The 12782-nt window shown below is 42.6% G+C and overlaps 1 protein-coding gene and 1 pseudogene across 2 annotated transcripts; one reads left to right on the top strand and one right to left on the bottom strand.

Moving 5' to 3' along the window:
* The first annotated feature begins 1159 nt into the window (after positions 1-1159).
* LOC147442252 (sulfite exporter TauE/SafE family protein 2-like) lies at positions 1160-4303 on the top strand. 2 transcript variants are annotated; one of them, XM_086528484.1, is made up of 4 exons: positions 1160-2458; positions 2736-2810; positions 2941-3114; positions 3457-4303. In XM_086528484.1, the coding sequence occupies exons 1-4, from the start codon at positions 1622-1624 to the stop codon at positions 3763-3765; spliced, it is 1395 nt and encodes a 464-aa protein (XP_086384610.1). In that variant the 5' UTR covers positions 1160-1621; the 3' UTR covers positions 3766-4303. The 2 variants fall into 2 exon arrangements, with proteins under 2 accessions (XP_086384610.1, XP_086384609.1); XM_086528483.1 differs by having other exon boundaries at positions 2736-2867.
* A 3824-nt stretch (positions 4304-8127) lies between these two features.
* Positions 8128-9640, bottom strand: LOC147442251 (uncharacterized; annotated as a pseudogene).
* Positions 9641-12782: the final 3142 nt, after the last annotated feature.

Genomic DNA, 12782 nt, shown 5'->3' with positions numbered 1-12782 from the left:
ATTGGTAAAAGGTCCATCAAATGGGAAATCTCTCTACCAATTTGGGGTGTTAATGTGAAGGTTGGTTTTTGTCAGGTATTTAATCCATTTTCTACGAGTGAAAAACTTTAGCTATCCTTTTAAAAATACACTAATGTCAAAAAATAATATCTTGAAAATTTGAAAAGTGCGTGAGGGTCAATGGTAAAATCTTTCTCTCTCTCTCTCTCCCCCTCATAAATGTACATGTGTGCACACATGCAATGTGATGGTCTCTCTTTCTCTCTCTCTCTCACACACACACACAGAAGCTATGTGGTGGTCTCTCTCTCTCTCTCTCACACACACACATTCATGGTCAATAATGTGGATAACGACCCTTACATTTGCATTTCATGCATGTACTCAAAGGGGCGAGATTTTTTCTTTTTTTCAAGCTCTTTGAAGAAATACATACTTTCAAAATTTTCTAAAACATATCAAAATTGATCTTGAAAAAAGCCCCTTGAAAAGATAAAACCAAAAATATCTTCAAAAATTACATTTTCATTAAACAAAAAAAAAATCACTAATTTTTTTTTTGTTATATCTTCAAAAAAATAAATTCGCATTAAGTAACAAAACCTCCACTAAAGTTATCCCTTTTTTGTGGTGTGGAATCAAACTTCCAACATTTATTTTATGTAGAATAAAAAGTCTTTTGACTTTACATTTGAAAAGGCTTGTGGGTTCTTACATTTACATTCTGCAAAGGCTGTCATTTCTTACATTCTGCAAAGCTTACATTCTGCAAAGCTGTCATTTTTTACTCTCTTACCTTTTAGTTTTGCATTTTAGATTAGATGTATTGTAAGGTGTTTTTTGAAATGAACAAGGGAGTGACACATGGATGCTCTTCCTCCTTGAAATTTTAAACTGCAATTATAAAGAGTACTAGTACGATCGACCACCTTCTACGGTTTCTCTCTCTCTCCCTCTCTCCCTCTTTATCGCGTGCAAAGGGGTTTTTTTTAGTTTTGAACTTTAACCTTTCAGATCGCAGATTGCGACGTGTAAAGGGCTAAAAAATCAGCACAAATTTTCAAAACTATTTTCTTGAGAGAATTCTCCCCCTTCAGAGGAGGTGTACCGTGTGAGGAACGTGTTAAGAGTGACCAAATTCTAAAGTAGCTCGCGGTAGGATTTTCGTCTCTCTCGCTCTCTCTCCACGAAGTGTGCGTTCTTCCACTGCTTTCCCAATCCCTCCTATTCCATGTCTGAAGTCAGAATTGTAGCGTTTGCCTTCTGCTTCTCTGTCGCTTCATCTGCATCGGGTCGCTTCTTTGCTCGCGCGCGCACACAGATTGACTATATTGAAGCTCTCTTTCATTGACGCCTGTCCGCATCTCTCTCTCTCTCTCTCTCTCTCTCTCTCTCTCGCGCGCGCGCGCGCGCGAGAGCACACCCCACACACACACACACACACACACACACACACACACGTACGAACATCCGCCGGCAGCAGCTGAAGAGGCGAAGCACAGCTAACTCTGGCTAACCTTTCCATTCAAATTCGATTGCCTGCCACTGTGCAATTTGTGTGATTGGGCAAGTTTAGCTCTGCTTCGGCAGCATTGTGAACCTTTTTATCTCATGCCTTGCAATGGAGGCGACGATACCTTTGCGTCTGTTCTTATCTTTAATCATTGTCCTCTACTTTGGGAGGATTGGAGTGATGTGCACAAATTCGACAACTTATGCAGGCAGCGGGGTAGAGGTATGGGATGCGATGTATTTTTCTCCTAATTATCTTGTTCAAACAGATTCAGAGCTGCAGACATGGAGAATCGTAACGGCGCTGATATGCGGTGCTATAGCGGCAGCATTGTCAAGTGCAGGCGGCTTGGGGGGCGGTGGCCTCTACGTGCCCATTTTCAATCTTTTGCTCGGCTTCAATTCAAAGACGTCTGCCGCTCTTTCTAGCTGCATGATTCTGGGCGGCACACTTGTAAACCTTTTCTGGTACTGCTCCCAGCGCCGTGCGGACGGCCTTGGTCCTTTAATTGACTATCAAGTCTCCCTGCTTTGTCTTCCTAATGTACTTCTGGGCATCAGTGCGGGCGTCTTTTGTAACGTTGCATCTCCAAGCTGGCTAGTAACTGTCATCCTGATCATCATCCTTTTGCTCATCACCTTTCGCAGCTGTTGCAATGCATGCCAGCGTTGGAATCATGAAACTCGTGCATTGCAATCAGGTTTAGTATCTTCAGAAACTGTTGAAGACAATGCTTGTGATCTTGTTGTCGCTGCCCCGTCGGGTGATTCGCATGATGAGAATAGTGATCGTACTGGCAAAAATGAGGAACTCAAGAAGCCGCTTCTTGAGCATCCAGGCGTTCAAGGGCTGCCCCAGTATCCGCTTCTGAAAATAGGCATGCTATGTATTACATGGGTTGCTTTCCTTGCAGTGCAAATTGTGCGGGGAAGTTCGGATGGTCAGGTTGGTACAGAGATTGTTCTGTCTTTTGAAGTGCATAGTTGAGGGCTTTGTTTGCAAAATAGCATTTGGGTTGGTGGTCCTAATGATGAATAGAAGCATTTCCATATATGGGTTGGCTTTGCAACAAGAAAGGAGCATCTGGATTGTCTCCCCTTACTATTTTTTGAAGAGAGATTGGTCAACCAGGAAAGAGTAGCATATTGACATCTCAATAGCAAAAATTTAAGTTAAATCTTATTGCAGGCAGCTAACAATAGTATTTCTGTACTTTGAGCAGAACCTATTTGGGATACAAACATGTGGAGTCATATATTGGCTAGTGACCCTTGTGCAAGTGCCCTTTGCAATTGTGGTAACCACATGCACTATAATTTACTTCCAGAGGAAGAGTCTTGATGTGGATGCCCTGGTATTTGCTCTGTGCGTCTTCTCTTTGCGGTTTCAAGTTTTTGAAATCTAATGTTCTCTATTTGGATTGCTAGAAAAATGATGGAGAAAACCCTTCTCCACAGGAAGACCCTGTCCACGGCGGGCTGGTAAAAATGAGTTGGTTGCCAGTGTATGCCCTTGGCGCAGGCTTCTTAGGAGGGATGCTTGGGCTCGGAGGTGGAACGATCATCAACCCTCTTTTGTTAGAGACGGGGATGCACCCAAAGGTCGGTGCCTTCGTGCATGACATCGTCAAGAGATTTGTCTGTCCATCTCCTTTTGTTTCCCGGCCTTCATTCATGAGAGATTTCAGTGTGTATGTATGCATGTATGTCCATGGCTTACGTATGAACACGTAATCCCATTGGGCTAGTTGCTTAAGTGCATATGTATGTGCGCACTGCGTATGCATGTATGTATATGCAATCCTGTTGGCTTATGTATGTACTTGTGATCCCATTGGGCTGATTGCTTATGTGTGTGTATATATATATATATATATTTATGTATGTAGGTATGTTTGTATGTACATGCAATCTCATCAGGCTGATTGCCCATTGATATTTCAGGTTACGGCAGCGACATCTTCATTTATGGTGGTTTTCTCGTCCTCATTGTCAGTCGGACAGTTTTGGCTTCTAGGTCGCATCCCGGAGGAATATGCACTCATCTCAGCAGCTCTCTCATTGGTCTTTTCGGTCATTGGCCTGCAAGTTGTGCAAACAATAATAATGAAATACGGACGGTTTTCCTTAATAGTGTTCGCAGTCAGTATAGTAATGGGGATTAGTGCGGTGTTAATGGCATTGTTCGGGACGTGGGATGTTGTAAGTCAGGTAAGGCAGGGAGAGTATATGGGTTTTCAGTCACCTTGTTAATCAGAGAATGCAAGTAGTATGGAAAGGTCCAAGGTTTGCAGAGAGTCTTGCAAACAGAGTGTCGGCCCAAGGACAGATATGGTAGTCTCTGGTCTAGCAGCGATGAACAAGCAGAGGAAAATTTGAGATTAAAGACTTGGCACAGAGAAAGAGAGAGTGGGTGCTAGCATCATCCAAGTAAGCCCCTAGGATTATGGACTGTCATAAGACTTCGAAGGGCAGGCAGCTGATTTCTGTTTAAAGACATAATGGCGAAGCGGTAATGTCCTCCACATTTGGATGCATAGCCAGCCCTTTTCCTGTGTAGTAATAACACCCAACTGGATTCCCTCTCTTGTAATTAAGCAACCATAAAAACAGTAAATCTAATTTCCAAAAAGTGGGGAAAATATCTCATTTTCCCCATAAATTCATATTTGATCCCAAATTAGAGGAAAAAGTCTCATTTTCCCTATAAATTCATATTTGAATCCAAAAAGTGAGGAAAATGTCTTGTTTTCCCTATAAATTTATATTTGATCCCAAAGAGTCCAGCAAATCTCTCTCTCTCTCTCTCTCTCTCTCTCTCTCTCTGTGTGTGTGTGTGTCCATGGAGCAAAGCACATAAAGTCTATTTAAGAGTAAGTGGCAGTATTTTAGTTGTGCATGCATGCAATCATTTATGCTTTGTATCCTCTTTCGAAGAAGAAAACTTGTTCTGTCGTTCAAAGATCTCCTCTCATGAGCTTGAGAGAGAGAGAGAGAGGGAGGTAGCCTCATCACTATATTCTAATAGACGAGCGGAGCTTAGGGATCTTTCTTCTCCACTGTTGCCATCTGAGAGATTTATGAAGAGTGGTAACATTGACTCCATCAATGGGAGCATTTCTCATCTCATGACAACTTATTAGCATGATGGACTAAATCAAATTGTAACACTTCTTAGATTATAGCAGAGTTTCGGTTGATCCAAATGTACCAATATTCCACAGAGGATATCCAGTTCCTTGCAATTGCCTAGTACCAAATCCTGAAAAGTCTAGAGATTTAAGGCAGATGTTGGCAAAGATTCTCTCTATTGCATCTGCAACTTTGGCATTGGCTCTGCAACTATAGAAGAGATGAAAGCAATCTTCAACTGTAGATTTGCATCTCATGGATATCCCATTGCTGACACCTGCTTTCAATGCCCTGTCACCACTCCACAATAAAGTACACTGTTTATCTGCTATGGGGTATGCCCATAGACATTTAAGGTTGGGTTCAGATGGAGTGGCGGAAGGGAGACGGGCATGTGTGAGAGTCTGTGCTGGCACACGCACATTGGGCAACAAAAACATAGCCCATTTTCGGACTCACCCAAAATCGAGTGACCCCCCCCCTTCCCCCTCGTCACTATATGGCACGGCTCTAGGTCAGAGGGGATCTAGGGCCCAAATTTGGGGGCGCGAGGCGGCGATCACAAAGTGAACTAGGGGTGAACTGAGGGTGAACTAACCGTGAACTAGCGGCGGGTAAGCTAGGGGTGGGTGAACTAGGGGCGCCTAAACTAGGGTATGATCATGTGTGACAGTGACGCGCGCTAGCGTGGTGGTAGGGCATTCATGTGGCAATCGAGGCGTCCCAGGTTCGATCCACACCCCGTGAGACGGGTGAACTAGGAGTGAACTTAGGGTGCCATTTTTGCCCCTAGTTCACCCCCTAGTTCACCCCTAGTTCACCCCCAGTTCACTGCGTGATCCAATGGCCGAGATTAAAGCCGCCTCGTGCCCCCAAATTTGGGCCCTAGATCCCCCCTGGCCAGAGCTGTGCCATATAGTGACGAGGCCCGCCCCCCCACCCCTGTCTATAAGGGAGCCACTGGGTCGAGTGGAGGGATCATTGGTCCCCCGTTTAATCCACCGTTGATTGACCTTGATAGCACATAAAAAATTAGGGTTCCTAGGTTTCGCGTCGTACCTTGAACACCAAACCTCCCCGTCCGCACTCCACAGCCTTAACCAACCCACCTATCGCGCGTCCCTGCTGTGGAGATTCAACGGCCTTCAAACCGCACAACGCCAATCGTCGTCGATCCCTCCACTCTCGTCCCATGTCACTTATAGTGAGCCCCCCCCCCCCCTTCGAAGAGCAAAATTGTCGTAGTGAGAAATGCAGAGAACAGAGCTCGGGCACGCTACCTTAGCCGTGCGCCCAATTGCATTACCAGTAGAGGATTGCTCAACACGTGCTTCAAATTCGTGTCTGATTATTCTTGACTAGGGTAGAGGAGCCATATTAAGCACACTTAAAGTGGAGGCCCTATTCATAGCACATATTGTAGGGTTTCTATCAAAGTGTGTGCTCAAACAGGGTCGCTATAGGCCCTTCTGCATGTGGCAATTAAAAAAACTAGGTTATGGGCTCCATTTCCCCCTCTTTTTTCCAGTTTTTTGATTTATAGTGTTACAATTTTTGGTACCATTAAAGCTACAATATCCACCCCTGCCACGTGCCAAGGATAAGCCCTTTCTGATCCTGAAGCTGTCTAATCACCAAGTGTGGCTCTTCAGTGAGAATGGGTCAAAAAGTCTTTTCCAAAACGCGTCTTCGTCACGTACAACATGGCTTGTCACCAATTGAAGAACTGGCGATGCTCTGTATGAGCTCTCCCTCAGTCTAGATGTGAGTTACACACGCATCGTTTTCTATGGGGAATTTCCTGCAGTTTAGAGCGGGCAGGAAAGGCGCCCCCCTGTTTCACATTCGTCATCATCTCCAAACAGCTTCACAGGCATCATGGCCATCTCCGAGGGACTTGCACAGGCTCTCAGGCGGTGAGCTTTTCCTGGATGTAGCATTTGTAATATGTTGCATTCCTTGCTTCTGTAATATGTTTTTGTTTTTGTATTCCTTGCTTCTGTAATATGTTGCAGAAGACGTGAGGACTATTTTCTGTGCTACAAAATGTAGAGGACGCTGCACGCAGGCAAGTTGAGCTTCACCTACGAGATCCCTCTACCCGCATACTTGCATGGCAGGCGATATTCCCGTCGAGGTTAAACACACTCAGCTCTTCATTGGAGGCAGATTTGTCGACTCCATCTCGGGTAAGATTCTCTCTCTCTCTCTCTCTCTCTCTCTCACACACACACACACACACACACACACACACACACACACACACACACACACACACACACACACACACACACACACACACACACACACACACCGTTCTTCATCCTCTGCGCACAATGTCTGATGCTGGTGGATTTACATGGCAGAGGTGGAAAGTACTCTAAGGATGGTTCTTGTTGTTGCAGATGAGAGGCTAAACGACATAGTGGAAGTGCTTATTACGTTGCTCTAGACATACTGATTTTCAGAATGGTGAAAACGGAGATCTAAAGTGTTGATGATGTCGCTACTCTGGTCTTTTTCAGGTGAGATAGCTTCACTGCAATGGTTCTCACTCAGCAATCATGACTACTGCTCACTTAGTCATGTTTCAATACTTCAATTAAAGTTTGTAAGTCGCATGAGTTTGGGTCTTGTTTGGTTTCAATTCATATATGTTTGTTTTGTATGTCACATACTTGCAAAAGGGTGTTTGATGTCTACATTGTTTGACTACATTTGTTTACTCACCGCTAACAAATTGAAAGAGAGGAAAAATTAACTCTATGAAGGTAAGAGCAGTTAGGGTAGGTACACTTGTGGTTTCAAGATATTACAAAACATGGCATTGTTGTGGATATAAAGGGAAAAGTTGTAAAAAGAAGGCATTCCTAACAAAAAGTAGGGTGGGATAAGCAAGATCTGATGTTTTTGCTGATTCACAAAATGTCACACTGAGAGGCTTATTGCAATTTATGTCGAGATCTTCGTAGTTTCTCCAAGCGCAACTTCCTTGCCAATTCTTGATATGGTTGATCTTGGTGGAGAGACTTGATGAGGACACCTTCAAGTGAACCATTCTCCCAAAGTATCGACCGCAACCGCTTCTCAAAGAGCTGTTGTTGTATCTCCCAGTCCTTTCTAGTTAGCTTAGCCTTGGCTGCATATGCTGTCCGTTGACGGCGCTCCTCTTTCTCAGCAAGTGATTGTAGCCGCTTCTTATCCTTTTCTACTTTTCGCTCTTCTCTTGCTTTGCCGATCTCCTCTTTTTTTGCATTCTTTGCTTTCATGCTTTCAACATACTGAGATGATGTGATGATCAAACTGTTTGTGTAATCCACAAAGGCTTCTCCTGGTGCTCGCCTCACACATACTTCTGTGATAGGCACTCTCAAGAGATTAATTATTCTGTTCTGCTCATCTGATGGTTGTGTGCATGAGGATGGATTCATGTTTTCTTGCTGAAAACTCAATAATGTTGGATTATTTGCTCCATTTGTATGTTCAGTTGTCCCTTGCATGTTGTTGCAGCCTTCTGTTCTTTGTGTGCTTTCTTGTCCTTGGCCTTCTGATGGGAATTGTAGTGAAAACCTGTCATCATTTATGGGATCATCAAAGCTGAAAAGTTCTTCTCGTGAAAGATTTAATATGATGTCTTCGCTTTCAACATCATCCACAGTAGGAATCTAAACCTGATTATCAGCTGCCATGGCCTTCAAAACATCAACTGCCTCACCTTCCATAGTTGGCAATTCACCTTCAATAGAAGGTAAAGTATTTGCTACGATTGAAGCTGATGGTAAATTCTCTGGAATGTCTGAAGTTGGAGTGTTAGGCACTTGAGACTCATCACCCACCTCATTGATGCTCTCCTCGATTATTTCGATGTGATTGCAAGGCATACCTTCAAATGTCACTGCATTAGCATCATGTGGCCATATTCCTGTGGCCCTAAATCCCGCCTTGATGTTCTCTGCTGTAAATGATAATGTCAAAGGTTTGGATGCAATTGTGGCAAGTTCACCTTTACTGGCCTGAGAGCTTGCTGTCTTTTGTTGCCATATAGCTCGCTCCTTACGAAAGTTGGCCTTTAGAGACTTGAAGACTGACACATCTAAAGGTTGTAACTTATGAGACATATGTGCAGGTAAAGTAACAATGTCAATACCTGAGTCATAAGCCTTGGCAACCACCTCCAAGGACACATGGCTTCCGTGTCCATCCAAAATCAGCAATGTCTATGCTCAAATCCCATCTGTTCATTGATTGACTTTATTAAGTGATCCAACCATGCTTGAAATAGCTCTCCCGTCATCCATGCCTTTCGTTGCATTGCCATTGCTGCACCTGGTTCACAATGTTGAATGTAATCACTTTCGATTTTGCTGCCTTTGAAAATGTACTATGATGGGATTGATTGTCCAGCAGCATTTACACAACACAAAACAATCATCCATTCTCTTGAATCGCATGTAATACCATAAGCTGACTTTGTTCCCTTTCTTGCAAGTATTTTGATTCCTTTGTCTCTTGAACCTTGAAACCCTGTCTCATCCGCATTCCAAATGTGTGATGGTGGATATTTATTCGCATCATAAAGCTTTTTAAGGTTATCATGTAGTGTCCTCACAATCTCAGGTCGAAACCTTGTGGCCCTTGTTTGTTCTAACCCTTCTGAAATTCGAAAAACTAACTCAGGATGTCACTTTCGAAAACCTTGCCACCAACTTTTTCCTGGAATTTCATTACTGAAAAGTGTGTGCCTCGTTTGACACATTTCTGCAACCTTTAACTTCACATCGATTATAGATACGCCGTGTCCTGAATCGCACTTGAAAAATATCCACTGTAGCAAAGCTTTTTCTTCTTCTAAATTGAGCATGGTCTCATGTCCTCGTCGTTTCTTGCACGTTCTTCCCTCTTCCCAGCTTGCTATAGCGGATTTGCTTATGCCAAATTGAACAAAACATTTCTGCAAAGAAAGGCCCTCTTCACGAGCTGTCAAAGCCTTGGCCATGTCCTCTTCTGTCCATGATAATGTACTACGCTGCACTGGTTTCTTTGCCTTTTTACTTGCTTTGTCTTCATTGACTATGGGAGGCTCCTGGGTTTGTGTGTCTGGCTTTGAAGTCACTGATTTGGGAAATCTGACTCTAGTTTGAATTGCAAGTGGAGCGCTTGATTTAGAAACCTTGCTGTAGCTTCTTTGTTTCCTGTTTTTCAAGCCGACTTTGGAGGAGGGAGAGATTCTTGGACATTGGTTTTTTTTGTGGTTTTGCATGTTGTAGTCTTTCTGGTTCTCATCCCTCTTTTCACCATAGTCTACATAGACAAAAAGACCTGTCTTAATTATTACAAAAAAATGCTAAAGATGCTGTTTGGAAAGAAAACAAAAAGAATTTGTCTACAATTTACCGCTTAGTCCTCAAATCTCTGTAGAAGCTTCTCGTACTCCTTAACTGAAAACTTTTTCTTGGGCACCAGAGGAGGAAGTTCTTCAGGGCTTGCTGGTCTTTTTTGTAGCAATGGTAGAGGTTGGGTCTTTGGGGTTATAAACTCAACTTTCTTTCTAGGCACTAAGCACATGAATGGGGGTTTCACGTGGACACGACCACATCAACAAACTCGTCCGCCGTTGCGATGGAGCAACATGGATGTGCATAGTAGGTTTGCAAGTCCTGGGTCCCTCTCAAGCAAGCATTTCTTGCACTCACATGGAGCTGTCGAGGCCATCAAGGCACATTCTGTATTGGACTTTAAATCTGAAGGTGATTATAATCTCTCGAAGAAAAGAGAGTAGTGCCTGATAAAATCTGCAGAAAAGAGGGTAGTGACTAATAGGATGTTTTGCAGTGTTGATGAAGGATGGGTTTGGTAGCGTACTTGTTGATGAGGGATGGGTTTGGTAGTGTATTTGAGAGTGAGCTGGGGTTGATCTACAGTGTTGTAAAAATGGTGTGATTAAGTGCTGTTGATTGACGTTGCTGCTAATCCATGCTCTACGCATTCTGATGTATTTATCAAATCTATGTTTATCTTAGTAAAATCTGAGCCGTTCAAGTGCCTTTAATCTGGATGAATCGAGCAGGCTGTTTGCCATTGGTGGAATCTGTTGAGCGCCAGTTTTTGGTTTGAATCTGCATTCAATGTGTGTACGTGCTTGCAATAATGAGATAAGAGGGTCGAGTCTTAAGAGGGAGGTAGTCTAGTTTAGAGTATGGTATTCATGATTGCTGATCTGCTTTTATGTGCAGGGGGCGCTATTACGTGGGAGATGAGGCGCCATATTTGGAGAGAGAGTGCGTTGGATAGGAGTAAAGACCATGTCTAGTTCTTTGCTGATGGCCACGCTTTCTTTCCAACCTTTAATTTGGTTCTAAAAAGTGTTGTGCTTGGGCCCCGCTTAAATCTCTTTTTTGGCCTTAAACTGGAACCCATCCAACAACTGGCTCCCTTACCCTATTACCTGAACAAGGCAAGTGGAGGTAGCGCAAAATACATGCATTTTTGCTGGCTTGTCTGAACCCGACCTAAATGTATATGTCCACTGCTGACCTAAATGTATATGTCCACTGCTTGCAACTTCACTGTATTTTCCACTTCTTGTTGAGTTCCTTCTTTAATTCATTCTCCACTCCTCCTTTTGCTTGAAGATGATGTGAAATCTCTATTGTAGCATGTCTAATTGTGCTGGTTTGCTAAGAGCCTCTTGAAAAAGGCCTCAACTTGGGCAAAACCTCTCGGGCTTTGTTTTGACACCAAATTGCATCTGCATTGGTAACATTGTACTCCTACTGCAAATTATGGACCTCCTTGATTTGGTTGTTTACAAATAAGTCCCCCAGACCCTTATGCCAACTTTGAAGCATCTGTGAGCTCTCTTGCTAATTAAAACCTTAGATTTATCTGTTAAAAGAACAAACCATAAAGAATCCTTTAGGAAGTAAAATTGATAAGAGTGGAAAATTTTTGTGGGTATCCATGAGCTCTTGATGTTGTTCTAAGCTTGTCACATTGCACACAAGTTTTAAGCCTATAGGCATGCTTGGGGCAGGGGAAACAATGATATCTCTAAGGCTCAAATTGATCCAAGCTTTGTAATTTTGAAGCTTGAATTTATGAGTGTCCCTTTTGAGAAGACGGTCCCAAAAGTCCTTGGAATTGATGACCCTTAAAATCCATTTACTAGCCATTTTCAAAGAGATTTTTTCCAGATTGATAAATCCTAGTCCACCTTTGACTTTGGGGAGACAACATGTTTGCCAGGCGACTTTTGGGAGCTTTGGTTGATTTGTATCCCTGGATTTATTTAGATGATACTTTAACAGCTGATCCCATCCTTTAAAACTAGATGCATTGACAGAAAAGGCATGATCAAATGCATCCTTGACTTTCTTTTTAACAACTTTGATAGAAAACAAGGATTCATTTAAGTGAGGCCATCCAGATTTAAACACATTTCTCTTTCTATAAAGCAAAAAATACAGGAGAGTGATCTGAAATAAGAAGGGAGATGTCCTTATTGCACTTTGCCTGCCAATAGCCTTGCAACATGTTAAAACTCATGTAAACTCTATCAAGCCTTGTAGCCCTATAGCAGTTAGCTTTTTGCTTGTTAGTCCAAGTAAAACCTATACTTGAAGAGAGATCAATCAAGTTCAATTTATCTAATAGGGTGTCCCATTTGATTTTCTCACATCCATTAACCATTTGGCCTAGTTGGTTCCATCTGTCAGACATAGATCTACCATATTAAAATCTCATGCAATCAAACATGGAATATGAAAATTAGATACTTCCTCCCAAGTAGCAGCTCGATCTGTCAAAAAATTAGAAGCATATACTGATACAAAAGTGTAATTGAATGGGATGTCAAGAGAAACTGCTATTTGTGTTATGGATCAAAGAGATAAGATCATTGTACTTTTTTGAAATGGTGAGAGCTACACCACCTCTCCCATGAGTATGTCTAGTATAGTACCATTTATAACGAGATCCTAGTCTTTAAAGATTTGAAACTAGGTTATGCTTTGTAGCTTTAACCTCTTGTAAACAAAAGCTAGGCATAAAATTAAACTCAAAAATCCATATCTTTATGGCCTGTGCTCTGGAAGGATCAACTAGTACTTTGCAGTTTAAAGTAAATCCTTTGATGCTGG

This window comes from Adiantum capillus-veneris, chromosome 14, assembly GCF_014529385.1.
Source record: "Adiantum capillus-veneris isolate H3 chromosome 14, ASM1452938v2, whole genome shotgun sequence".
NCBI classification, from domain to species: domain Eukaryota; kingdom Viridiplantae; phylum Streptophyta; class Polypodiopsida; order Polypodiales; family Pteridaceae; genus Adiantum; species Adiantum capillus-veneris.
The sequence above is the reverse complement of the archived record's forward strand: the minus strand, read 5'-3'. Positions and strand labels throughout refer to the sequence as shown.